The sequence below is a fragment of the Podarcis raffonei genome, chromosome Z (genome assembly GCF_027172205.1).
Source record: "Podarcis raffonei isolate rPodRaf1 chromosome Z, rPodRaf1.pri, whole genome shotgun sequence".
Taxonomy (NCBI): domain Eukaryota; kingdom Metazoa; phylum Chordata; class Lepidosauria; order Squamata; family Lacertidae; genus Podarcis; species Podarcis raffonei.
The window spans coordinates 45,864,618-45,891,382 of record NC_070621.1 but is presented as its reverse complement, the minus strand read 5'-3'; the positions used below and the strand labels follow the sequence as shown (position 1 = coordinate 45,891,382).

The 26,765-nt window shown below is 46.7% G+C and overlaps 2 protein-coding genes across 4 annotated transcripts in view; one reads left to right on the top strand and one right to left on the bottom strand.

The window, feature by feature from the left end:
* The window catches only part of ATP11C (ATPase phospholipid transporting 11C), a 102,573-nt gene extending 99,848 nt beyond the window's left edge, over positions 1-2,725 (bottom strand). Inside the window, exons 1-2 of one of the 2 annotated variants that reach the window (XM_053374914.1) lie at positions 2,618-2,725; positions 555-1,187 (exon numbers count right to left, since the gene is read on the bottom strand). In XM_053374914.1, the coding sequence (XP_053230889.1) occupies positions 555-557 (3 nt within the window). In that variant the 5' untranslated portion in view covers positions 558-1,187; positions 2,618-2,725. The remainder of the gene's footprint in view (positions 1-554; positions 1,188-2,617) is intronic. The other variant, XM_053374909.1, reaches the window with a different exon arrangement.
* A 13,296-nt stretch (positions 2,726-16,021) lies between these two features.
* On the top strand, positions 16,022-22,437 carry LOC128406526 (uncharacterized). Of its 2 annotated transcripts, none has more exons than XM_053373993.1 (3): positions 16,022-16,126; positions 19,361-19,487; positions 21,454-22,437. In XM_053373993.1, exons 1-3 carry the CDS (start codon positions 16,024-16,026, stop codon positions 21,998-22,000), a joined length of 777 nt encoding a protein of 258 aa, XP_053229968.1. In that variant the 5' UTR covers positions 16,022-16,023; the 3' UTR covers positions 22,001-22,437. The 2 variants fall into 2 exon arrangements, with proteins under 2 accessions (XP_053229968.1, XP_053229967.1); XM_053373992.1 differs by having other exon boundaries at positions 19,358-19,487.
* The last annotated feature ends 4,328 nt before the right edge of the window (positions 22,438-26,765 follow it).

Here is a 26,765-nt window from a genome sequence, read left to right as displayed (position 1 = left end):
TACTGTTTCCAATAGGGGACAGCCTATTAAGGACACAAGCTGCAGACAAAATGCACCACTGTCAGCAATTACAGTTAAATAAAACCACCAGATACAGAAGCAATCTATCTGTATGTACCAGGAAAAAGCAAGAGAGGGCCAGTGCCCCACCTCTAAGCAACCTGAGGCACCTCGCTGAGCACAGAAGAGTGGGCTGGATGGGTGCAGACAGATGACTTTAGGCTCTGGACTAGACAGACTTTTTAGATCAGGCTTCACCAACCAGATACCCTCTGTATAACTCCTATCAGCCCCAAGCCACAAAGCCATGGTCTCTGCGGCTGAAGGAAGGTGTAGTCCAAAGCGCATGGGGGGGCACCAGGTTGGCCAAGGCTGCCCTATCACCACCCCTGCCTATCAGCTCAGACTCAATAGGCCCACCCAGTCCAACACTCCCTATCCCAGGATAAGGTACCCCAGGGTTTATTGCCTCCCAGCATGCAGGTTGCAGATAACCATTCATATTAACAGTCAGCAACAGACATCTCCTCCTCCTCCAAAAACTTGCCCATTACCATCTGAGAAGCCTGGTCAGTTGTATGCTGAACGCATCAAGATTCAGGACAAGAAAAGAAAGTTCTTCTTTATGCAGCGTATAGCTAAAATACAGAGCTCTCTCTCGCAGAAGGCAGAGGTGGCCACACACTTGGGACTGCTTTAGAAGACAATTAGGAAAATTCATGGGTGATTAGGTTATCAGTGGCCAGGCAGCAACACTTCTGAGTATCAGTTGCTGAAAACTGCAGGAATGTGCACTGCTCTAGTGCTCAGGTCCTGCTTGTGGGAGTTTCCGAGAAGCATCTTGCTGTCAGCTGTGGAGAGCAGGCTGCTGCATTAGCTGGGCCATGGGCCTGATCCAGCAGCGTTCTTATTATGTTCTTAAGGCAAGTTGGCTCTGCACAGCTCCAGTGCCGGAGGCAGTTTTGCCTCTGAATCCTAGTAGCTGAGATTCACCAGTGAGGAGCATGCTGTTGCACACACAATCCTGCTTGCAGCCATCCTGGGGGCATGTGGCAAACCACTGTGAGAAGAGGACCTGATCCAGCAAGGGCTCTTCTTGTTTTCAGTTCTTAAGCAGCAGAAACAGGCTGAAGCCCTTCAAACAGCACGTGGCAAAAAATCGCATTTCGGGATGCCATTAAAACTCCCTGCTGATAGAAACCTAGAATCATGAGCTGCACTGCAACCTTTCACCCTGATGAGCTAATCTTCTATTTGCAGAGCACTGCTTTTCTCTCCCCCCACCCCCTTAATGCAGGGGTTCATTCAAATTTGTATTCCACCGTGTAGTGTGTGGATACACAGTCTCATGGAATCATACAGAGTTTTAGAGTTGGAAGAGATCCTGAGGATCATCTAGTCCAACCCCCTGAAATGCAGGAATATGCAGCCGTCCCATACAGGGACCTTGGCGTTATCAGCACCATGCTCTAACCAACTGAGTTGTCTCCTGGGTTGAGCTATTCTCCCAACCCAGTGTGGTCACAGCGTTGCGTCAAGGACGCAGGTTCAAATCCATTCTCAGCCATGTGGCCCAATGGGTAGCCTTGGGCTGTTTTGAAGCCTCTCAGCCTGGCCTGCTTCACAGGGCTGATCTGAGGCTAAAATGGGGATGTGGAAATCCTCAGAGGGAAGGTGGGATATACAAACGCCACAATAAATATATTTCAGCTGTGAAGTGTGGGCCTCAACCCTAGGCAGTGGTCATCACCAGTGCAGTGGTTAGAGTCCTTGGCCAGAGCCCAGGAGATCAGGGTTCAAATCTCCACTCAGCCATGAAGCTTACTGGGTGACCTTGGAGTCAGTCACTCACTCTCAGTCTGCCCTACCCCACAGGGCTGTTGTGGGGAGAAGCACCTTGAAGGGAAGGTGGAATATAAATGTAAAAACTAACTAAATGAATCTTGGGGCAGGGAATTAGTTCATCCTCCAGCTTGTCCTGAATCTGCTCCCCATTCCTTGGCTGACCCCTTCTTCCCATGCCTTCTTGAGTCCTATTGCCAAGAGGAAAGGAGAAACGTGTTCCCAACCCACAAAATCCCCCCCCCCCCGCATCCTTTAAAAAAAATAAAAGGGGAAGCCCTAGGGATTCAAAGCCAATCTGCAAATCCTCTGCATGTGCTTCCCCTACTTAGAAAGAACAAAAGGATGAAAAGTGATCAAAGCGGCCAATCAAACGCCATCTTTCCACCCACCCTTTGTGCAACGGGTACCCTGGGGAGACGGTTCCTTTACCTGTGAGTCTCAGCCAACTTGCTGAGCTTTATAAATAACACTCGGGAAGGAGCAGTGTGGCGGCGGCGGCAGATTGCGAAAACAACACGGTGGTTAGATTGAAGGTGCGGCGGGGGGGAGAGAGTTGATGCTTTAGGCCTTGGGATAGTCGTGAGAACGGATGACTTCGCTTGGGTGCACTTGGGGAACTAAAGGGGAGCAAAAGACCGGCCACCCCCACCCCCCATCATTCCGCAAGCATCTGCAGGCGTGCAAGCATTCGGGCACACAGCGGGGAGGGGAAGAACTGAGCATCCATCTCGTACACCCACCTCCATAATTAGGGTGGCACAGAGGTACTTACGAAGCGATTGATCTGCCTGCGAAGCATAGCTGGACTGCCGCAGCGCCTTGGAGAGAGGGGGGCAGTGGGGTGGTAGTGGGGTAGTCCTGGTTTCTTAGAGCCGACTGGCACAAGCACTTAGCCCCTCTGCACGGGTCCCCAAGCCTCGGGGTCAGTGGGGACGCTGCGGCGAGCGGAGAGGCGCCCCCAGCCCCCGCTCGCCGTCCCCCCAGCCCCGCGGTCACCGGCGCGCCGCTCTGCCGCTCAGCCGCATCGCTCCTCTTCCAGTCGTGGCACCAACCGCAGCAACAGCCCACGGCGGGGCTCTCCCTCTCTTCCTCCTAGAGAGCAGCCCCAGATATGGGGGCGAGTCCCTAGCTTCGCCAACACTCCTCGGCTCTGTCAGGCTGGCCGGAGGCAAGATCTGGGCAGCATGCCGCGCTTTGGTGATAATAATAAAAAAAAGGAGGCTGCAGGGGAACAATAGCCAAGGCAGGCAGGCCGGCTGCCAGGAAAGGGGAAGCTGCGGCGGGAAACCCAGACTGCTGGATGCAAACTCCTCTTCCCCTGCAGCGGAGGCGGAGGCAGCAACAGTCCTCCCCGCCCCCGAGGCCCGAGAGCGGCGGGAGACCGAAAAACCGAGGCGCAGCGCTGCGCTCACGACTTCTCCAAGCGCAGAGCGCTCCCCGCGCGCCCGCCTCTCCCAAGCGCACGTGGCACACTGCCTCGCCGATGCCCGCGGAGACCCAAACCACCAGCCCAGCGGCCCTTCCTGCTTCCCTGCCCCGCCACGGGCTACTTTCTGGCTTTCGCCTGGAGGCTCCACTTCTTCTATTTCTCCTCCCACCCCTCCGCCCCGCTCTGTTTTCGCAGCCGCCCCAGGGGCGGAACCTTCGGCTTCTCTCCACCCATTGGGTCCCGAGAGCAGCTTGGGAGGTGTAGTATATTTGCCCGATGTCCGGGATGGTAGGAGAAGGGAGAGCGAGGCTAGCGAGCGCCGGCCTGTTGCTCGTCCTCGGCCTGCCGCAGTAAAGGGAAGTTGGCTTGGAGGTTGGCTAGGCCTCTCGGGCGCACCCCAAACAGAACATGACGGGCGAGTCACCGTTGCGCCCAACTCACCGGCACACCGACGGGCCGTGGGCTAGCTAGCATTTCAGACAGGGAACATACCCAGCCCTATCTAGAGGAGCTTGGGATCTTCTGATTGCAGAGCAATAAGCGACCGCCTTTCTCTTGCCGCTGCGGCGCAAATTGGTGTGGTTTCGCCTCCGAACTCACCGAATCAACTTTTAAGAGTTTCTGCACCTTTTCCCGCGAACGTAGTGACTTGTTTTTAACGGGCTTAGGCATGTGCATCAAAAGCACAAATATATTTCCTTGCAAAAAGGATGGCAGTTTGATCTCTGCCTAATGGCATCATCACAATGAATGCTTTTAAAATACACTGTATCCCTTTATTTAATTGTTGCATTTATGTTCTACATTTCCACCAAGGAACCCAAGACAGCATACATATACTGTGTGTTTATTAAATTTGAATACCACTTAATAAGTTTAATGATTCTCTCATGGGGTTTTTGTGTGTGTGAGAGAGAGAGAGAGAGAAAGAAAGAGAGAGAGAGGTTTACGACCACCCCAGTGGATGTCTTTAAAAATACACACCATTGCCTTTATTTAACTGTTGCATACCTATTCTGCCTTTCCACCAAGGAACCCTAACGAAACGAAATTACCTAAGTGGTGAACAACATCAGAGTAACATATAAAACAACATACAATTCAGAACTTGGGGAGAGCTTGAATTTCAGAAGTTGCACGGTCCCTCCAACCTGTACCGCCACACTGCATTTTAACCACGCAATGCCATAGGGGAGGGAGGCGATCAGGGGGAAGTCAGCCATGTCAGAGTGAAGGTTTGAACTTGTGCCTCACCAACCTTACATTGAGACTTTTAGCTTCGAATGTATTTAAGGATGGGCCTTGCTAAAACTCGCACATAAGCATGCTCAATTTGCCGGGATAAAGAACCACCAATCCACCAGATGTTGCACTCCCAACTCCCATCACCCTAGTGACCATGCTGGCTGAGACTCATGGGACGTTGAGTCGGAACAAAATCTGGAGGGGTGCAGGCTCCCCAGCCCTGCAGTAAAGCGTCACCCCAACAGAAACATAGCTCCTGCCATTCCTCACAGCATAAATTCCTGTAGCACATGTTCCTCATTTCTGCTCCAGGAACCCAGGAAGAGAGAGTGCTTTCTGGTCCTGCTTGCAGTCTTTCCATTCAGGCACCTGACTGGCCACTGGGAGAACAGGATGTTGGATCAGATGGGCCATCGGTCTGATCCAGCTGTGCTCATGTTCTTAATACCAATTGCTGAGAATAACAAGTAGGGAGAGCGCTGTTGCACTCGGTCCTGCTTGCGGGTTTCTCACATCTGATTGGCCACTGTGGGTAACCAAACAAACCCTTGTGTTGCAAAGAGAGCGTCGGCAATGTCTAGGCAATGTCATCTTATTTCGAATGAATGTACATAAATGAAAATATCAAATGCTGTGGAATGTTCCACAGCATTTGATATTTTCATTTACAAACCATAAGATGGGTTTATGAAGCAATTCTATATCCTCCCACCACGCTGACGAAGAATTCTGCGAAACAGTAGTCAATATCCGGAATCACTGTTCACTGTTGGACATCATGTTTGCTGAATACACAAAGCTTCACAGCTTATCTTACATCGTACAAAGTCTGGTACCTCGCTTCATTTAAAGATTTTGAGACTAAAGATTTCATTTTGTACTTGTTATGGTTTGAAGGAATTCTATAAATATTGTTTATTGTGTTTGTACATGGTCATCGTGTTGCCTAGACATTGCCGATGGCCACTGTGAGAACAGGATACTGAACTAGATGGGACACCTGATCGATCAGGTTATTTTCATGTTAATGTGTTACAGAAAATGGAGAACACTTCCCCTCTTTCCCATAACATTGGAGCTTTAGGTCACCATACAACACCGGTCCTAAAAGACCTACATTGGCTCCCAGTATGTTTCCAAGCACAATTCAAAGTGTTGGTGCTGACCTTTAAAGTCCTAAATGGCCTTGGCACAGTATACCTGAAGGAGCATCTCCATCCCCATCGTTCAACCCGGACACTGAGGTTCAGCTCTGAGGGCCTTCTGGCAGTTCCCTCCCTGCAAGAAGTGAGGTTACAGGGAACCAGGCAGAGGGCTTTTCGGTAGTCACACCTGCCCTGTGGAACGCCCTATTATCAGATGTCAAAAAGATAAACAACTATCTGACTTTTAGAAGACATCTGAAGGAGGACTTCCGGGTTAGCGCCATCGGCTAATGGCGGATTCCCTCCGAGCTCCGGAGGGAATCGGCTCCGCAGGATCCGGGTCTTGCCGCTGCGGCGACGCGGGGACCCTCAGAAATCACAGGCGCTGAAGCCTGTGAACTTGGTGACTCGGCGGGCACCATTTGCGCCCCCCGACCCGCGAAGGAGCCTTTTTAAAGGCTTCGGAACGGGGGACGGGGTGAGCGGCGCGGTGCTGAAATTCGACTGCTTCTCCTGCGGAGTGAAGCCACATGCCATGGTCAGAGAGCGCTGACTTCTTCTTGTGAACAATTGGACTCTAAAAGTAACAACCCGTGAGTAATACAGAAATTGGATTTGTAAAGAAAAAACATTTTTTTGAATTAGGCACGATCGGGGAAGGCGCAAACAGGAAGTCCGTCTCCCCGTCTTATAAATAATCTAAAGCAAGGACTAGCTAACTAAGGTCGAGAGAATTTCTTCTTCTTTATTGGGTAAAAGACATTAATTTCACAATTTGGCAGTATAAGTAATTTCACTGGAGGATAAGAGCTAATTTTGAGAGCTGAAGTGCCACCCCCCCCCGGACCTGGGAGTGATCCGCGAGAGAGCCTGTTGAGGAGATATAGAAGAGTTTGACAGCTGTCAAATTAGCTGTCAAGAAGGAAAAAGAGAACTTTGTTTCTGCTATCTCTGCTGGATATATTTGCTACAATTTGGTTATATTTTGTTGAAAACAAGGAAGAACTGATACAAACTAACTTGATTTTTGGATTTGAACTGGAAGGAAGATAAAGTAACCAAAATCCCTCTAGAGGGGATTTTGGGACATTACAAGAATGGCTGAAGGAGGAAAAATTCAAGCTAAATTGGACAGAGTGTTTCTTCTCTTGGGAAAGTTACAAGGCCAAATTGATGTTTTGGCTACAAATGTTGCAATTCTGGACTTAACAGTAAACAAATCCATTGAATTTGATAAGGACTTGACTCATGAAGTCCATGCAGCTGGACAAGAAGAGAAACTTGAAAGATTTGAGAGTGTGGAGAAAGAGATATATGTTGTTTCTGAGGAAAAGGAAGGAGGAGATGTAATGTTGCAGATGAAGAAGGAGAGCCAGAGGCCTGACATGATGGCTACAAAGGAAAATAAGTACTGGATGATGAAAATCTGTTTTGAATTGAAGATTGAAGAATGGAGAGATCTCCTTATGTGGAGATCTGAAGACCTATGGATTACAAATTTGATTAAGGTGAAAGTTGGAGCTTTTGGGACATTTGGACTTAAAAGGAGAAAGAAACAAGATTCAGGCTCCACTTTTAAGTATGGAGGTCTGGCTGGAAGAAATATGGACCCTATCGGGACAGAGCTTCTCCGAGATCTGGTGTTTAATATTAAGGACTACCAAAAAAACCGGCAGAGAGGAATTGAGAGAGAATTAAGAGCCTCGGACGTGAGATCTCCAGGCTGATAGTAGACTAAGACTGATGGACATTTGTTGGAGATTGAAACCGGGAAAGGGGTGGGGTGGGGTTTGGGAATCCAAAAAGTGCAGAATAATAATCTGTTTTTTTTTAATTTTGTTTTGTTATTAGTATGAAAATTGGGGAATTCGTGGAAGGGAATTTGGGTCGACTTTAGAAAAAAGTTTTAAGAATGAGCACTGATGTTTAAATACTGATGTTTATAAGTTAAAATTGGTTGTTTTTTTTAAATGAATTAAATATAAAAAGGTCAAAAATTGGGGACAAGAACTTGTTGAATTAACAATTTGAATTGGAATATAAGAAGGGGAAGTGTGGGGAAGTCAGGGAAATATGTTATTGAAAATAAGGATTGTAAACTTTATGTGTTTTTAACTTTTTTGTTTTTTCCTTTTGGATTTTTTAATGTATAAAGGTGGAAAAACTCAATAAATATCTTTTAAAAATAAATAAATAGAAGACATCTGAAGGCAGCCCTGTTTAGGGAAGTTTTTAATGTTTGATGTTTTATTGCATTTTTAATAGTCTGTTGGGAGCCGCCCAGAGTAGTTGGGGAAACCCAGACAGATGGGCAGGGTATAAATAATAAATGATGATGATGTAGCTGGTGGTCAGTAGATTCAAGAAGAACAAAATGAACTCCTTCACATAATTAAACTTGTGAAACTCACTGCCACAAGATGGAGCAATGGCCACTTAGGTAACTTTCAAAGAATAATAGAATCAATGAAGTGTAGGGTTGGAGGGGTTCCCATAGGCACCCAGCACAGGCCCCTACCATGCAGGAATATCAGCTAAAGCATCCATGACAAACGAGCATCCAACCTCCGTATAGAACAGGGGTCCCCAAACTAAGGCCTGCGGGCCGGATAAGGCCCGAGGGACTCATTTATCCAGCCTGCGGCGACCCTCACCGCCTGCTGCTGCCACCCGCTCTTACCGGCTGCGGCTGCGCTGCACGGCTGCCCACCTCTGGGTCAGAGGAGCACCGGAAATAGTTTGTGCACATGCGCAAGCATTATTTGCGCATGCGCAGTCGTTATTTCCAGTGCACATCCGGGTCGGAGGAGGCCCGTGCACATGCGCACAAGCTATTTCTGGTGCTCCTCTGACCCAGAAGTGCACCAGAAATACCATGTGCACATGCGTATGGGCACACGGTCCCCTGCCCTCCGGGCGATTGGCACTGGAGACACCGGCCCAAGGCACGGTAAGTTTGCTGACACCTGGTATAGAAACTTCCAGTGAAGGAAAGCCCACTGCCTCCAAAGGGAGATAAACAAATTCATGAAGGAGATGACTTCTATCACTGGCTATCACAGTAGCCGAATAGAACCTCCACATTGAGAAACAGTCTATTGCTGGTGGAGGCAACAGTTAAAAGGGGGGCAATTGTCCCCAGGGACTTCTTTGTAAACTTATGGTTACCCACTGTTGAGAAGGAAGGTGCTGGACCAGGTAGATATTTTCTCCTATATTCAATTAAATGAGCAGTGAGATTTCAGAAATTCTAAGAATGTCACCCTAAGACAAATAACCAGCAAATAAATCCTCTTGGACCTCTTCTGACCAAACTTCAGATTAGGTTGCTTTAAAAAACCTCTTTCTCTGTTCAACGGAGGTTGCCTCCACCTAGTGGCCACCAGAGGCAACGGGTGTGATCACTCAGCGTGCTCTGATGACAGAATTAGTAACTAGGTGCTCCACCAGACAACCTGTTTATTGAGCATCCATCCTGATTTGCTTGCACAAAGCTTATGTGGAGGTAAGACTATGCCCTGTCTTTATCAAGCATTTGCTCTGATTTATTTGTGGGGAGGTTATACAACAATAAGTCATAGTGATTTGTTTCTTGCATATTATACATCTCATTTGTTCATCTCACCCTTTTTTTTTACACATTCCTGTGTCATTTTCCTACCTGCAAAAAGCAAAATAAATAAATACATAGTTTTGTTGTACCAAGGCACCTGAGTCCCTTAAGCCACTTTAATTGCACAAACCTAAATTTCAGTGTGCACTGAACTGCAGCTATTCCAGCAAAAGTAACGACTGTTCTAATTTACTAATTTATCTGTTGTTGATGTTTGTTTCTTGCCTTTCCTCCAAGGCATGTGCTATTTTATATGCATTGATGTGAACTGGAAAAAAATATTACTATAATTTATATAGAAATGCAGTACATGCCACCCTAGCAAGGAAGACTGTGATCAGATGTCACAGACTTGTTGGACGCAGAGGAATGGTGGGAGAAACCAGCTGGGGAACCCCCAAGGGAAGAAGGCTCAGAGCCCAGGAAGTGGTGGTGGGACAACAATAAGTGGTCAGAGGGAGAAGACTGGGAGGAGGAGGTGCTGGAAGCTGAGGAGGTAACAAGGCTTAGTGAGCAGGGAGAGTCTGTGGCAGAGAGAAGTCCAGGATGAAAAGCAGGAGAGGTCACCAAGTGATCCCCTGCTTGTTCCCCCCACGTCTTTTTTGGGGGGGGGGTGAGTGTGCAGGTGTACCAGGGGTGCGTGTGTCCAATGTTACAACTTTGCACCAAGTCCAGAGAATTCCAAGTCCAGAGAATTGGTGCTTAGGTGTTGGGAGCACTGATACCTTAAGGACAAGGGAGAATTATAGCTACCCCATCTCAAAAGGTGAAGCATAGCTAGAAAATCCATAGAGAATATAGAAGTAGCAATTCCAAACAGGAATCCAGGGAGTCCACCACATGAGAAGAACCAAAAGGATTAAAGGTCTTCTCTCCTTCTCCTATTGAAAAGGATCTGAGGAGGAGGTTGGGTTAAGTGGGATGGAGAGAGCAATAGGAAACTCTCATTATACATGACCTGGAGGGGGACCCCTGGAAAATTCACAGGTGCAAACAAAAGCAGGACTCCAGCACTTTTTTCCTTTTTAACACAGTGGACAATTAACCAATGGATGGAATGTTGTGAAGGTCAAAAGTTTAATTGGGTTTTAAACAGAAGTACACAAAATCATCTTATCCTTAAGGAGAGAGAATGCTAATCACTGTGTGAATTGCAGAACTAGCTTCTCCAGACATCTGCTAAAATTCCTGAGGATCTGCGATTTCTTGGGTGTTGCTTTTTTAAAACAACAACAACCAGAACAAGACTGCAGTAAATTTGTATAGTCCCTAGAGTTGCAGAGCAATGTTCAGGTCTTTAACAAGTAATAAAGGGTAATAAGTTTTTAAACTGGAACCATCAAAGTGATCCAAAATTCAACTGAAACTTCTCAATGCAAAATGAATGGGTAAATTAAGCATCAGATGTTGCCGACAAAGCACTGCATGTATAAATAAGTCAGTTCATTGAGACATTATCATCCCAAATAGATTTCTACCCCCATAAAAGGTAAAGGTAAAGGGACCCCTGACCATTAGGTCCAGTCGTGACCGACTCTGGGGTTGTGGCGCTCATCTCGCTTTATTGGCCGAGGGAGCCGGCATACAACTTCCAGGCCATGTGGCCAGCATGACTAAGCCGCTTCTGGTGAACCAGAGAAGCGCACGGAAACGCTGTTTACCTTCCCACCGGAGCAGTACCTGTTTATCTACTTGCACTTTGAGGTGCTTTCGAACTGCTAGGTTGGCAGGAGCTGGGACCGAGCAACGGGAGTTCACCCCATGGTGGGGATTCGAACTGCCGACCTTCTGATCGGCAAGTCCTAGGCTCTGTGGTTTAATCCACAGCGCCACCCGCGTCCCTCCCACATAAAAAGGGCAGCCCAAATGATCAGGGTGTTGGTCTACCTTCCCTATACAGAGTGGGGAGATGATCAAGCAAGGGTGGCAAACCTGTGGTCTTTCAAATTCTTCTGTCCTCCATCCATCCTTGACCACTGTGAGGGCCTAAGAAGTGGGCCTCCATTCACGATATCAGGTCTAGGGTACATATGGGAAGGAAGTGACCCTTCTGAGACCACAGTCCTGAGCCATGAGAACATAAGAAGAGCCGTGCTGGATCAGGTCAGTGGTCCATCTAGTCCAGCATCCTGTTCTCACAGTGGCCGACTAGATGTCCTGGTAGGAAGCCTCAAATAGGACCTGAAGGCAACCACACTCTCCCCACTTGTGATTCCCAGCCAGAATCACAAACATAAGACCTCTGAAAGCAGAGGAAGAGCATAGCCATCAGGGTGTGCAGCCATTTCAATTAGTAGCTGATTTTAATTAGTTTTTGTACATTTCAACGGCGTGGTTCACACATCACTTTCAACAAACATGGGTTTGGAAAAGCCAAACTGTGGTGTAGCTCCCAGCACCACGGCACAAAGATGGGGGTGGTTTAAGGGAAACAATGTGCCCATAATTTTAGGAGTCTGCACACCCAACATGTCGCATGTTTATAGTTAACTATGCTTTAAATCAAGGGTGCTCAGCATGGAGCTCTCTAGATGTTGTGGGTTGATGGGAGTTGGAGTCCAGCAACATCTGGCACAGCATTGGTTACCCCTGGTTTAATGTGGCATGTAGATGGATTCATTATGTGAGCTTAAAGAGACATTATGTCATCACACAGAGGAGAATTGAGAAATAAACCATTTGGATTTTCCTTAACAAGCGGACGAAGGAAACATGAAGGTATACTTTAAAAAACACCACATATACAGGTTTTTAAAGCAAGAAATATTGACAGGTTGCATAAATATATTCCAAGAGAGCTGCAAATGTCTATAGTGCTGATTGCAGTAATTTCCAAACACACCCACTTATCGATGAATATATTATTATAGATGTTACCATTTCTCCTGAGTACCAGATCTGTTAGTCTCTCCACCTCTGTGAGATATAAGCACTTCCACAGTCGTTCCCAAGTGGCCACAGGTTGTGAGTTTTCCATAATCACATGCCAGTTTGCTGAGATTCACTAAACTTGCTATTAAAGATTTCATACCACTTGGTATACCAGTTTTGATCCAGTTAAACATGAAACATGGGCTTTAATCCCACTCTTTCCCATGTATTTTCTGATACCATGAATATTATTTGCCTCCAGAAATTGTGTGCTGCTGGCATTCCTATACAGGAGAATAGTATTTGTGACTTACTATTTTCAGCACCTGAAGTGTTTATCGTACAGCAAGGCTGCAAATTATGCGGAAGCTATGTTCCAGGGATTGCGCCTAAAGCCAAAATGGCATATAATCAAAACACATTGGGTGCAATGGTGGGTGGGAGTTTTTCCCAGATGTCCTCTGCGTTTCCTCCACACATCCCTTCTTATTTTATTTTTTATTTTATTTTATTTTTTGCCAGACTCATAAAGTTGAATTTACAAGTTACAGTATTAATGTAACTTGGCCAGTGTTAATAATATATACTAAGCTTTGAAGGTTATAACTTGAATTTGGCCTGGAACAGACTGATCCCAATTAATACTCTAGCAGCCATTTTCTGTACTAACCACAGCTGCTGAACAGTCTTGAATGGCAGCCCCACATACAATGCATGTCAGCTCCCACCCAACAACAGACATCTATGGTGATGGTCACTAGCTATGGTGATTTTTATTTTAAAAGGGATTTGAGAAATCTGAGAAAGAGCAGACAAGAGCCTTCAGTGCCTATCAGATGTGATGGTTAAATGTTTGGTGACACAATGCATATAAGATTATATTAGATTCAGCACAGCAAATGTCACGAGGGAAAAGTATGTTAAGTTGTATCCGAATAGGAAGCCCTGGATGACGGGAGAGGTTAGATTATTGAAGGCCAGAAACTCTGCTTTTAGAGCTGGGGACCGGGTACTGTATGGTATCAAAAGAGTGAACTTGAAGAGGGGTATCAGGAAAGCAAAAGCGGAGAACAGAGGAAAAATTGAGGATCATCTGAGAAATCATGATACTAGACAAATGTGGCAGGGAGTCCAACATCTGACTGGTTATAAATCAAGGAATTCCTCAGTGGTAGAGAGTACTGCTTCCTTGGTGGGAGAGTTGAATACCTTCTTTGCCCGATTTGAGGTGACACCAACAGTGACTCCGACAGGGATGCCAGAGCTATTGGCGCCACTACCTACAGGAAATGCTGCCAGGGTGGAAGAGGGAAAAGTGAGGTGAATATTAAAGGAGGTAAACACGAGGAAGGCTATGGGCCCAGATGGGGTGGCTGGCAGGGTGCTAAGAGATTGTTCGGACCAACTGGCAGGAATCTTTATGAAGATTTTTAACCAGTCTCTGGCCCAAGCCACTGTTCCACCCTGTCTGAAATCCACTACCATTATACCCCTGCCCAAAAAAATCAAAGACAGTCTGAATGATTTTTGCCCTGTGGCATTGACACCCATTATAATGAAATGTTTCGAAAAACTGGTGAGGAACCATATCATATCTTGTCTGCCAGTGGGACTTGACCCTTACCAGTTTGCGTACAAGGCAAAGAGATCCACAGAGGATGCTGTGGCAATGGCTTTACATGCTGTCCTGACTCATTTGGAGAAGCAAGGAGACTATGCAAGACTGTTATTTGTAGACTTTAGTTCTGCAATTAATACTATTCTTCCACATAGATTGGTGCCCAAACTATTAGACCTGGGACTTCCACCGTGTTTGTGCAGGTGAATATTAGATTTTCTATCAAACCGTTCCCAATGGGTCAGGTTAGGTTCCCACATCTCTGCGGATCTCATCATGAATATGGGGATGCCGCAGGGGTGCATGTTGAGCCCACTTTTATATACGCTCTATACAGCTGACTGTGCCCCCAAATACCCCAGTAATAAGATCATTAAGTTTGCAGATGATACAAAGGTGGTTGGTTTAATCACGGCTGGAGAGGGAGGCGGCTATAGGAAGGAAGTTGAGCAGTTGGGGGAGTGGTGCAGGAAAAACAACTTACTCCTTAACTTAAAGAAAACAAAAGAGATCATTGTGGACTTTAGGAAATGTAAATTGAATATTCAGCCACTTATTATTGAGGGGAAGTGTGTGGAACAGGTATCAGAGTTTCAATTTCTGGGAATGGAGTTGAGAGATGATCTAACCTGGGGAGAAAACAGCAAAGACCTGACGAAGAGAGCACAGAAGAGGTTATATTTTCTGAAAATCCTCCGGAAAAACAATCTCTCAAAGGACCTGTTGATGGCATTTTACCATTGTACTGTGGACAGTGTATTAACTTATGGTCTGGGTGTATGGTTTGGGAGCTGCATGGTCAGGGAAAAAATAATGCTGTCCAGGGTTGTAAAGACTGCGGAGAGAATAATTGGGTGCACTCTTCCCACCTTGGATCAAATCTATGCTTCCAGGTGCCATAAGAAAGCTGCAGAGTTAGCGCAGGATAGTGCGCACCCTGGAAATGATCTCTTTCAGCTTCTGCCTTTTGGAAGAAGGTACAGGGTTATAAAGACTAGGACTAGCTGCCTGAGAAACAGTTTCTACTCAAATGCAATTTTGGTTTTAAACTCAGTGTAAGAAGAAGAGTTTGGATTTGATATTCCGCTTTATCACTACCCGAAGGAGTCTCAAAGTGGCTAACATTCTCCTTTCCCTTCCTCCCCCACAACAAACACTCTGCGAGGTGAGTGGGGCTGAGAGACTTCAAAGAAGTGTGACTAGCCCAAGGTCAGCCAGCAGCTGCATGTGGAGGAGCGGAGATGCAAACCCGGTTCACCAGATTACAAGTCTACTGCTCTTAACCACTACACCACACTGGCTCTCAAGGAGTCTGTATGGAAGTGTATTGTATTTAAAAATGGAGTATCAGAGTTTTTAGGGGGCTAACCAGGTTGGGATAGCTGGGATATCAGGCTTGTTGGGTTTTGAATGTCTTATGTAGATTTTTCAATTTCGTTGTTCTGCATGGGACAATGACAATAAAGATTATCGTATCGTAAACTGCCTTACATTGAGCCAAATCATTGATCTGTCCACCACAATCCTGCCCACACTGATTAGCAAAGGATTCCCAAGGTTTCAGGTAAGGAACATCCCTATCTCTCTACCTGGATATCCTGGGGATTGAGCCTTGGACATTCTGTGTGCAAAGCATAAACTATACCACTGTGCTATATGGCCCTTCCTGTAAGCCAGTGATGGCCAAACTTGGCCCTCCAGCTGTTTTGGGACTACAACTCCCATCATCCCTAGCTAACAGGACCAGTGGTCAGGGATGGTGGGAACTGTAGTCCCAAAACAGCTGGAGGGCCAAGTCTGGCCATCACTGCTGTAAGCAATGGGAGGAGGACTGGGCTGTTGCCTTCAAGCCTTGACTTGTGGGCTTCCTGGAGGCATCTGGTTAGCTTCTGCAAAGCAGGATAGCAGACCAGCTGAACCTTTGGGCCAAGCCAGATGGACCAAGATGGATCCAGCAAGACCTTATGGACAGTGGTGGAGCTTCATGCTCTGGCACCGCGGGGCGGAGAGCAGGTGGGGGCAGGGCTGGCGTGTGTCCCGGGGCGCCCAGCGCAGGGGGGCAACCATGATGGCACCCCACCAGGATCGCGCAGCCAGGGGCGATGTGCTCCCGCCCGCACTCCTCTTCCTCCGCCAGTGCTTATGGACTCACCCACTTGGCCACATACCCCACCCTAGCACTGGAATAGATTATGCTGTCAGAATGTTGTTAGGAATGCTGGGGGTGTCACATGGTTCCATGGTAGGTCAGAATAATATGCAGCCAGCATGGGGACAGACAATGACTAAAGAAACAATGCACAGCTTTTCTCATACATTCCTATGGTTCTCCATCTTTATAGGGCCACACTTGTGCCAAGGTAGGGTACCCGTGAGGGATGAATGCATGCTTTACTTACTTACTTACTTACTTACTTACTTACTTACTTATGTACATACTTACTTACTTACTTACCTACCTACCTGCCAGCCTACTTACTTATTTACTTACTTTCTAAGATTTCTCACCTGCCCTTCACCATAAGGTCTCAGAGTGGGTTACAACAATACAATACATAGAACTATTTAATAGCAGATTAAAACATTTCAACGACAAGAGGCACCAAACCTTTCCAAATGGAGCAGTACAGTGTGATTTCAGCAAAATTTCAGGTGTCTCCACCAAGACACCTTAAACTGTCAAAGGCCAGGGTGAATAGGTGTATCTTCAGTATTTGGCAAAAGCTGTACAGTCAGAGGGAAATCACCAGCTTAGGGACTGCCACAGAGGATCTCCACTTCCAGGACACCACCATCCCAAACTTCTGAGGGTGGTGGAACTACCAAGAGGACCCCTGCTTTGTCAGTCTTAACATCCAAGAGGACCTAAAGGCACAGAGATGGTTTTTGAGATATTTGGGGCCTAACTTGCTTAGGGCTTCAGTCAGGAATGCGGAGCACCCTAAATTGAGAAGGGAAGCAAGTGACCACTGGTGAGCTATTAAAATATATATAACTGCTGTATTTTAATAGCCCTGCCAGTTCTAAATGGAACCCCAGCCATCACCTCAAAGGAGAGCTTTCTTAGCACGTAAGAGCCTCTTAGGGGCTCTGTATCTAACCCTACTAACCTATTCTTTTTTGACTGAAAAGTAAGGTGTTTTGACTTTCCCCATGCCAAAGGACCTTGGGGTGCATTGAATGGTGTGGGGATACCTAATATGGCTGTTGCTGAAGCTAGAGGGGCGTGGATGCAATTGGAAAACTTGCTATTTGGGAGTGGGGTGTGCCTAGGGAACCCCACGTAAAGTTGCCGCCTTTATTTTATATTATTTTAGACAAGCACCTACCCCTTCCTTGCAGCCTGCAGGAGGGCCCTTTCCAGACTGCAAACATAGACGCGGATAATGGGATTAGACAGTACAGTAAATTGATTCGATCATTAAAACAGTGACATGATGAGAGGCGCGCAAAATCGCTGAGTCAGTTTAAAAATGCATTGGCACAGCAGAAAGACAAAAGTGATTAAAGGGGTGGGAGATCTTAAAGACTTCGCCACCCTCCTAAAATGCAGAACTGCAACTGGGGGTGAACAAATCAAGTCAATTTCTCTCTCCCTCCCCATTAAAGGTTTTCATAATACAGGATAAAAGGAACTAATCTAAATAAAAACAGAAATAGAGAAAGAGAAAGAGAAAACACTGCATCCTCTCCCAAAGTAGCTTCCCACCTGGGAGTTTTCCTTTCTTCTCCCAATCTCTCATCCTGGGAGGTCTTCCCTTCCCTGCCTCCAGAGAGCCAGTGTGGTGTAGTGGTTAAGAGCGGTAGACTCGTAATCTGGTGAACTGGGTTCGCTTCCCCGCTCCTCCACATGCAGCTGCTGGCTGACCTTGGGCTAGTCACACTTCTCTGAAGTCTCTCAGCCTCACTTACCTCACAGAGTGTTTGTTGTGGGGGAGGAAGGGAAAAGGAGATTGTTAGCTGCTTTGAGACTCCTTAGGGTAGAGATAAAGCAGGATATCAAATCCAAACTCCTCTTCTTCCACAAATCAAGTCAGTTTTCGAGTTCATCATTTTTCCAGCCTCATATTCAGTTCTCCATATTGCCATAGCAATCTGTGATCTTTCCCCCACCTTTTTAAAATTTTCATGAAAATTCATCAGCATCTTGGTGTGATTTTCTTCTAATACTGACATTTTTCTTTGCAATGTTGACTAACACACATATTTCTCCCCATGCAGTTTTGCTAATATACTGCCATTTTGTACAGTGGAACCTCAGTTGTCGAACGTAATCTGTTCTGGAAGACCATTTGACTTCCAAAATGTTCAACAACTGAGGCACAATGGGCGGTCAGGAATTTCAATGGAGAAAATGGAGAAACGCACCTTGGAAGCTGTTTGACTTCCAAGGTGTGTTCAAAAACGGAAGCATTCACTTCCGGATTTTCAGCGTTTGGGTTCTGAATCATTCGGCTTCCGAAAAGCTCAAAAACCGAGGTTCCACTGTACATGGGTTTTTAAAATGCACACTGTCTTCGCTTTTGTAAGCAATGTTTGGTTGGAGAATTGCACCATGAAGTTTGGAGGAGCGCAGATTTCAAAAGGATGGCTGTATTTCAGTTTGGGGAAAGGCTGGGGACTCAGCTATACAGCTGCAAATAAAACATTTTAAGTGTTTTGTAAAGTGCATTATACAAATGTGACACTAGGTGTGATGGCGGCAAATTCAATATATTTTTCAAAACTTTTTTTAAAGTGCTTTTAACAGCGTTTTTTATATGTGTCTAGATTCCACCTGTGTTTTGGGTCACATATTGTTACAGGAAGTGTGAATTAGGTAGGTTCCCCTTTAAGTGGGAGCTGAATCAAGTTTCTGCCCCATCTCTAGCTGTGACCCACTAGGGCAGGGGCAGGGAGCCAGTGGACCTCCTGATCTTGTTGAACTCCAGTTCCCTGCAACCCCAGCAGCCAGCATGACCAGTGGTCAAGGAGATGTTATAGTCCAAAGAGAATACTGGTCTAAATAGACCAAATGGTCTGACTTGGTAGATGGCAGCTTCCTATGTTCAGGTCCCCAGCATCTTCACATAGGCAGTGTTTATCAAATTGGGTCCTTGGCTGTTGTTGGACTACAACGCCCATCATCCCTAGCTAGTCGGGCCAGTGATCAGAGATGATGGGAGTTGTAGTCCATCAACAGCTAGGAACCCAAGTGTGAAACCCAGGAAAGCTGCTGCTAGTCATGTAGACAAAGCTGAACTTGATAGACCTATGGCAGGCATAGGCAAACTCAGTCCTCCAGATGTTTTGGGACTACAACTCCCATCATCCCTAGCTAACAGGACCAGTGGTCAGGTATGATGGGAGCTGTAGTTCCAAAACATCTGGAGGGCCGAGTTTGCCTATGCCTGAACTACGGTCTGACTCTTCCTCTGTTCCTAAATGAGTACATCCCAACAAATCCAACTAAGAAATTTATTTAGGAAAGATACAAAATGGGTTCAGATTCTTCCTAGATGGCAAGGGTGCCTTGGAGGATGGAACAGGGCAGGATACAGGTGATAATTTGAACTAATGCAGTACCTCTCCTTTAAACAACCATTTGGAAGAAGACTCCATGGAAAAGCAGAGACTGAAGCAAGACCTGCTGATTGCCGTGATGTGTGTATTCTTGGTGCTCCTGATTTTGCTCATTGTTGGCTGCACTGTTCTTCACTACAAGCTGATGACAGACGACATGTAAGTTTCACCTATCACAACACACACACACCAACTTGTGCATGCACCAGCATGTAGAGTTGCTGTTTGAAAGGGGACCAAATCTCAGTCCTTTGCATTCAGAAGGACCCAGGTTCAATCCCCAATATCTACAGAGAGGATTGGGGAAAACATCTATCTGAAACCAAGGAAAGTGAGGCTTTGGGGGGGATGGTTGAGGGAGCTGGGTATGTTTAGCCTGGAGAAGATTGAGCAGTAGTCTGATACCCATCTTCAAATATCTGAAGAGCTGTCACATGGAAGATGCAGCAAGCTTGTTTTCAGGAAGACCCGCACCAATGGAGTTGAAGGGATTCCAACTTAATATTAGGAATTGACAGTAAGAGGTGTTTGACAGCACAATGCGCTACCTTGGAAGGTGGTGGCCTCTTCTTCCTTGGAGGCTTTTAAGCAGAGGTTAGATGGCCAACTGTCATGGATGCTTTAGTTGGATGCGTTTCAGGGGGTTGGACTAGATGACCCTCAGGGTCCCTTACAACTCTACAGTTCTACGATTCTATGATTCCATGATTCTTGGTCAGTGGAGTCAATACTGAGATAGATGGTTATATTATGATTATTTGTCACTTTTTGCACTGAAGTGTCTCAAAGTAACTGTGGTCACATACACACTATACATTTAGAACTGACGGCTTCCACCCAAAGAATCATGGGAACTGTAGTTTGTTAGGGATGTTGGGAATGCTATCTTTGTGAGGGGTAGACTATAGCACCCAATGATTCTTTCTGGGAAAGCATTTTTGCTAAAAGTGTTATGAACGGGCCATACATGTATATTGCCCTTGCATAATGAAAACTGAAATAGCAAATGTCACCAACAGCAATAAAGGCAAGGGATTTGAGATGGTTATATAAAGCAACATCCTATGAGAAATGTTGGGCTGTAGAAAAGTGGAAGGGCATTTGCTTTGCATGTAGAACAGAGGCACCACCTTCTGTGGGGGATTGAGGGGGCCTGACACAACATCCTAACATCGCACATGGGGCCCTATGAACATTGAGGGGGCCTGCCTCCCTAAAACAAAGTTTGGGGGCATAGTGCCTTGGCCCCCAGGAGCCAGCAGCCTTGATATAGAAGGTCCCAGGTTCAGTCCCTGGCATCTTCAGACAGGGCTGGGAAAGACTCCTGTTTAAAATCCTGGAGAGCCCCTGCCAGGCAGATTGGATGAGACTGAGCTTGATGGACTGATAGACTGACATGGTATATTAGAGCATAGCAGCAGCAGCAACAACAACAATTAATGATATAGCTGATAACTTAGTGCAGGAGGTCCTTCTGACTGTGCTGTAGCCGGGCATGCTGCCTTGGCCCCATGACTGTCAGTGCTTGGTGTCTGCAGACATTAATAAATCATGAAACATTTAAAAAAACATGAAACAGTAAAAAACCCCAAAAAACCTTCCCTATACAGGTTTAGAAGACAGGATTGTCTTCTAAAGGTTGTATAGTTACTTACCGTATCTCCTTGGCTCAAGGGTCGCATAACTCATACCCTCCAACATTTCTCCTTTGAAAACAGGGACATCCTAAGGGAAAGTGAGGTATTCCAGGATCCAAAAAGAAACCAAGACAGCTTCTGTAAATCTGAGACTGTCCTTCCAAAATATGGAGAGAATTAGAGCAGATAGACAGTTGGGTGGCGTTTGTGAAGAGAAATTGAGTTTTTAATTGTTATTTATTGGTGTGATGAGATACACAAAAAATGCAGACCTGTATACATTATGGGGAACTGTATGAAACTTGTCTGACAATGTAAAAGATGTTCAGTTTTTTGTTTTAAAAAATGGCTGGTTATTTGTTTTATGTACATGCATATCAGACGTTTTTGAACAGAACGCTTGCTTAAAATAAACAAATCTGCAAAGTAAATCTGTCCGGGTTTCCTTGCTGTGCTTGTACCTCTCTCCCATCTTCTTTTTCTTCAAGCACCCTGAGGAAGGAGGTGAAGTCTTTTGCTATCCAGACACACTGCATGGAAACGAAGTTTGTCCTGTCTCCTTCCCCAGCAGAGGCACTAGAATCATCTCAGCGGATGCCATGCCTGCCACCATGCCAGGCACTATGCCTGCCACCATGCCAGGCACCAACATCCCAGGGAATGTCCCAGCCACCATGCCAACCGCCATCTCCACCACCATCCCAGCCACCGACCAAGCCACTGACCCGGCAGCGATCCCATCCAAGATCCCCACCCCCTGCGGCACACTTGCCTAAGCCGTCAAAAGCTTCACCCTCAAAACAGAAGAAGGCAGGCTCCAGGTCAATCAGCCACATTTACAGGAGCAATTCCTCCGAAAGCATTCACTCCGATGAGTCTGGAAGCATTTACTCCATGGAACATTTCCAGTGCCTCTACGGCTCCTCCAGGAGTGGATCCGTGGAATCTCTGGAGGGCAAAGGATCCCAGGGCGAAGGAAGTGGTGGAAGCAACGATTCTGGGAGCATCATGCTGTGCGCCATCCGTGAGATGTGATGGCTGAGATGATGCCAGTTCCAAGGATGGTTGGTATCACGCCTTTGCTGAACGACTCAGTGTCTTTCTTTCAAGGAGATGCTTGAGCATCTGTGTCACAGCGTGCCGAGTCAGAACACCCCAAAATCAATGGATTGCATCACCCTCTATTCCAACCCATAATCCACAACCTCAGCCCCCAGCCCCAGCCCTCCCAAGGATCAAAATGAACTGGAGGTGAACTTCCTGTCAGTTTGATTTGTTGTTGTTTATAAAACTTTTTATAAAAAAGTTAACTAATCATAGCAAGAACAAAATTCCCCACAAAATGAACAAAAACAGGGACTGATCTCTGTGACTCGAAATGAAAACAAAACAAAACCTAGATTGATGATCTGGTAAAATAAATGACATTGGAGGGATTTTAAAAAATGAAATAAAAGAGGGAAGGAAAAATATGTTCAAGTGTGTGTGTGTGTGTGTGTGTGTGTGTGTAGGGGTGTGTATGTGTGTGTGTGTGTTTAACTCATGCCAAGACCTGTTTGTTTTCTGCTGGTTTAATTTGTTTTGGATTGCACAGAATTTGGATACTCAGAGATGCCAGATTTTGGGGGGAAATGTTTCTGGTAGTCAATGTTATGAGGGTACAGAAACAGCTTGCACACATGCTCAGGTATTCAGGAAGTTCAGCATCAGTGCTTGGCTGTACGCTTAACAATAAAATTGATGGTAGTAATATTTATTATTTACACAGTGCTATCAGTGTGCATAAGGGTGGCGCTGTGGGTTAAACCACAGAGCCTAGGACTTGCTGATCAGAAGGTCGGCAGTTTGAATCCCCGCGATGGGGTGAGCTCCTGTTGCTCGGTCCCTGCTCCTGCCAACCTAGCAGTTTGAAAGCACGTCAAAGTGCAAGTAGATAAATAGGTACCGCTCTGGCGGGAAGGTAAAAGGTGTTTCCGTGCGCTGCTCTGGTTTACCAGATGCAGCTTAGTCATGCTGGCCACATGACCCAGAAGCTGTACAGCAGCTCTCTCGGCCAATAAAGCGAGATGAGCGCTGCAACCCCAGAGTCGGCCACGACTGGACCTAATGGTCAGGGGTCCCTTTACCTTTATTTTAGTACGGTAAGTCCTTTGCATGGCACTTTGCAAGGTTTTATGTGGAAAGGCAAAAGCCCTAAGTGGTTCAGAAAATCTAAAACTGGCCACAGGGCCAGGGCTGGCATCCTGAGAAGCTCTGCACACATTCCCCTGCAAGCGCGGGTGGTTTGTGGATTGTTGCAGGGCTGGCCTGCTGATTAGCTTCACACAGATGCCTCAGGTGGCAGGCTGGGGACAGCTGGGAGGCAAGACCGATCAGGAAAGGAAGGTGAAAACTCTCTGTCTGAAATCACGGAGAGCCATTGTTGGTCAGGGCAGACCAGAGATGTGGAACCTGCAGCCCTCCACATATTGTTGGACATTAGCCTCCATCAACTCCAGTCTGCATGCTTGACGATCAGGAAGCATGCGAGATGAAGTCCAACAAAGATCTGGAGGGCCCTTCCCTTCCCTGGGGAGCTAGATGGTCTGACTTCCACTGTTCCTAAATTGGCTAATCAAATCAAGCTGTGCCCCTTGCTAATCAGTTGTCACTGTGAGCTGATATCCTATCACGCCCAATGCAAACCCTCCCATGTTGGAATGCCTTGTTTCAGAGGAAGTCACTTCTTCAGAGCTTTATAACTGGTTGGTTTAAGGATTCCTCCTCCTAGTCTGATAAGACACCCCCATAGAATTGGAAGGGACCCCAAGGGTCATCTAGTCCAACCCCCTGCAATGCCCAACATGGGGTTTGAACCCATGACCCTGAGATTTAAGAGTCTCACTCTCTACCAACTGAGCTTTCCAGCTTTAAATAAGAGCCAGAATGTGCTTTGGCTACCAGGAATTTGGCAATCACTGAATTAAATTGTTCAATAAACCAGTTAAAAGCAAGACAGCAAATTGTCCCCCAACAGTGGCAGACTTTGGGTTTTAAAATTTCAGCGGTGCCAAAATTTGGCACTCCCTACTGCTCATGTTCCATTCTAAAGCACAGTTGCAGTGTTCCCTATGGTGCCCCTGAGACTCTTTCTCCAGTGCAACTGAACTGGTTGGCTCCCCTAAATCCCCTTCTGCTGTGGGCAGGGTTTCTGCACTGCAGGGGGTTGTACTAGATAACCTGTGTCCCTTCCAACTCTGCAACTCTATGGTTCTAAGTCAGGCTCCTGGTCCATCTAGCTCAGTATTGCACCTGGAACCTTTTTGTGCATGCAGAGCTGGTGCTCTGCCCCTGAGCTACAGCTCCCACCAACAACTCTTGAGTATCCCTGACCATTGATCATGCCAGCTGCAGGGGCTGTTGGGGGGGGGGGGTCAGGCAGCAACTGAAAGGCCACAGGTTTCCTAGCCCTGCCTGACATACAGACACACCACCACATTTTTTTAAAAAACCCCCAAATACCAAAAATTATACAGGAGATTCCCATGCACATTTCCCCCCTCTTGTTTGACCTTTACTGTACGTACTAGCAAGTAGCAATGGAGCCATGTGCTCTGTAGGAAGAGTCAAAGCCATTCGACATTTCAAAGTGGAGAAATGCAGACCTTGAACAGCAGAGGGTGCTGTTTTCACAGTTTGGGGTGGCAGAGAGGCAGCTGTTCAAAACTGCTCTGGATCTAAGCAGATTGAAAACATGGCAAAACTTATTGATGAAGGGCCACTTTTGACACCACGTTTGCCCACTTGCGTTCCGAAAACTCATGCAGAGAGATGACCACTGATGTAACTGGGAAGGGCTGTACCTCGGTGGTAGCAAGTCTCTTTTGTACACTGAAGGTTGCAGGCTCACCTCCTGGCATCTCCCGATAGGACTGTGAATTGTCTGCACTCTGGAACCTGGAAGCTTTTTACCCAGCTTTCCAGGCATGGTCTGCGCTCTAAAGGGAAAACCTGCATTGAAGTTTGCTCCAACTGAGAGCTAAAAAGTGGATTTCATGGGGAAAGCTCCAGGGTGAGGGGTTGGGGACAGCAACACTTGGACTTGGAGCTTTAAAGTGTGGACATGTGTCTAGAAAGAGAGGGCAAAAGCTAAGTGTGGATAAGCCCTCCGTGTATGCAATACTAAGCTAAATAGACCAGACAGATTCAGCAGAAGGTGGCTTCCAATGCAACATCAGGAGATTTGCATCGTGTGCAATCCTAGTTTAATTCTGCCCTATTAACTTCAGTGAGACTTATTCCCAGGTAAGTGGGAATTGCAGCCATAAGCAATGTGGTAGAAAGCCACACTGTCCTATGATGTGGATTCAAATGATGGCCAAACCATTTGTGGCTTACTTGGGGCATTAGTGCAATTCTACATTTAATTCTACACCCAACTCACTTCACAAGGTTGTTGTGAGGATAAGAGATTCCGATGTGCCCCTATTAATTTCTTGGAGGACTTGGACAAATACTCCAGAAGGGCATTATATCCTTCAGGTACCCACTGCTTCTTTTTGCAGGTAGCAAAGTATTCTTTGTTGAGCTAAGCCTTCACTGCTCGCCCACATCGTTTAAAAAGGATTCATAAAGCATTGGAGGGCATTAAAGACTGACATGCTTTGAGAAAGCTTAGAGGAAGGCAGTTTATAAAGAAAAGATCAGAGAGCTTCTACTTAGGCACTTGACTGGAGGGATTAAAGCCTTCTCATAAAGCAGAGGCAAGGATCCCTTTCTCAGCCCAATGGCCACCTTCCCTCATAGGGAACTTTCTGGTGGCCACATGGCAGTGGGTGGCCACTCATCCACCCACCCACTCAGAGGTCTCCATCCAGGCAAGCAAGAGTTCTAGCAGGGCTTCTCAAACTTGGGTCCCAAGATGCTGTTGGACTACAACTCCCATCATCCCTAGCTAGCAGGACCAGTGGTCAGGGGTGATGGGAGCTGCAGTCCAACAACAGATGGGGAACCAAGTTCGTGAAACACTGGTTCAAGGACACATCCCAGCCAGGTCGCCATATTCCAGTCCAATATCAGAACCCATGAGGAAAGAGGAAAGGCTGGATGCACAGAAAGCTGCAGGTGAGCAACTTGTTCCAGCAAAGGTTGGCAGAGCAGGAAGGCCTGTCATCAGGCTACCTTCTCTAGAACCTTGACAGGCCAACCTTCTGGGCCTTCTCCATTCCGTAGCCTCCGGTGATGTGTGGTGGCAGGCATCTGGTTCTTCCAGCTCAGGGGATGGTGTTTGTGAAGGTTTAGGTTCTGCCCTTATAGGCCCTGAAGGTCTAGGAAGTTCCTCTGGGACTTCTTGTCCAACTGCCTCAAGCTCAGTGGTCTCCCTAGCTTCTACATATCTGAGCCCTGACCCAACACAGCTACCTATCCCGTGCCCTTCCACCCCAGTGTCCAGATTCCTGCTGGATTCAGGGGTCATTATGGCACAGGTAAAGCTGCTTGAGGAGAGCATAGAGCTAGGCAGGGGTGTGGCTTGGGCAGAGTCTCAGGAGCCAGAGGGAGAACTCCAAAAGGCTGCATTTGACCACCAGGACCTGGGATTCCCAGCTCCTGCTACAAAGGAAGAACACATGGGCGTACATGAGTCAGGGCCAGTGTCAGAAAGGGTAGGCTGGGCAGGAACATCTAGAGGAGGCAGGCACCCTCAAAGGGGGACCTACTGATGAGAACCCTCGACCTGCTGTGGTGACTCACGGATGGTGCCCCCATCCTGAAGGTGTCTTGATAGCTCTTGAAAGATTGGAGCCAACACTGTGTGACACAG

Coding starts and splice junctions, on each gene's coding strand:
- LOC128406526 (XM_053373992.1), top strand. CDS start 16,024: ATGCAGCCAGCATGGGGACAGACAATGACTAAAGAAACAATGCACAGC. Junction 16,127..19,357: donor AGGGCCACACTTGTGCCAAG/GTAGGGTACCCG, acceptor ACCATTTGGAAG/AAGACTCCATGGAAAAGCAG. Junction 19,488..21,453: donor AAGCTGATGACAGACGACAT/GTAAGTTTCACC, acceptor TTTTTCTTCAAG/CACCCTGAGGAAGGAGGTGA.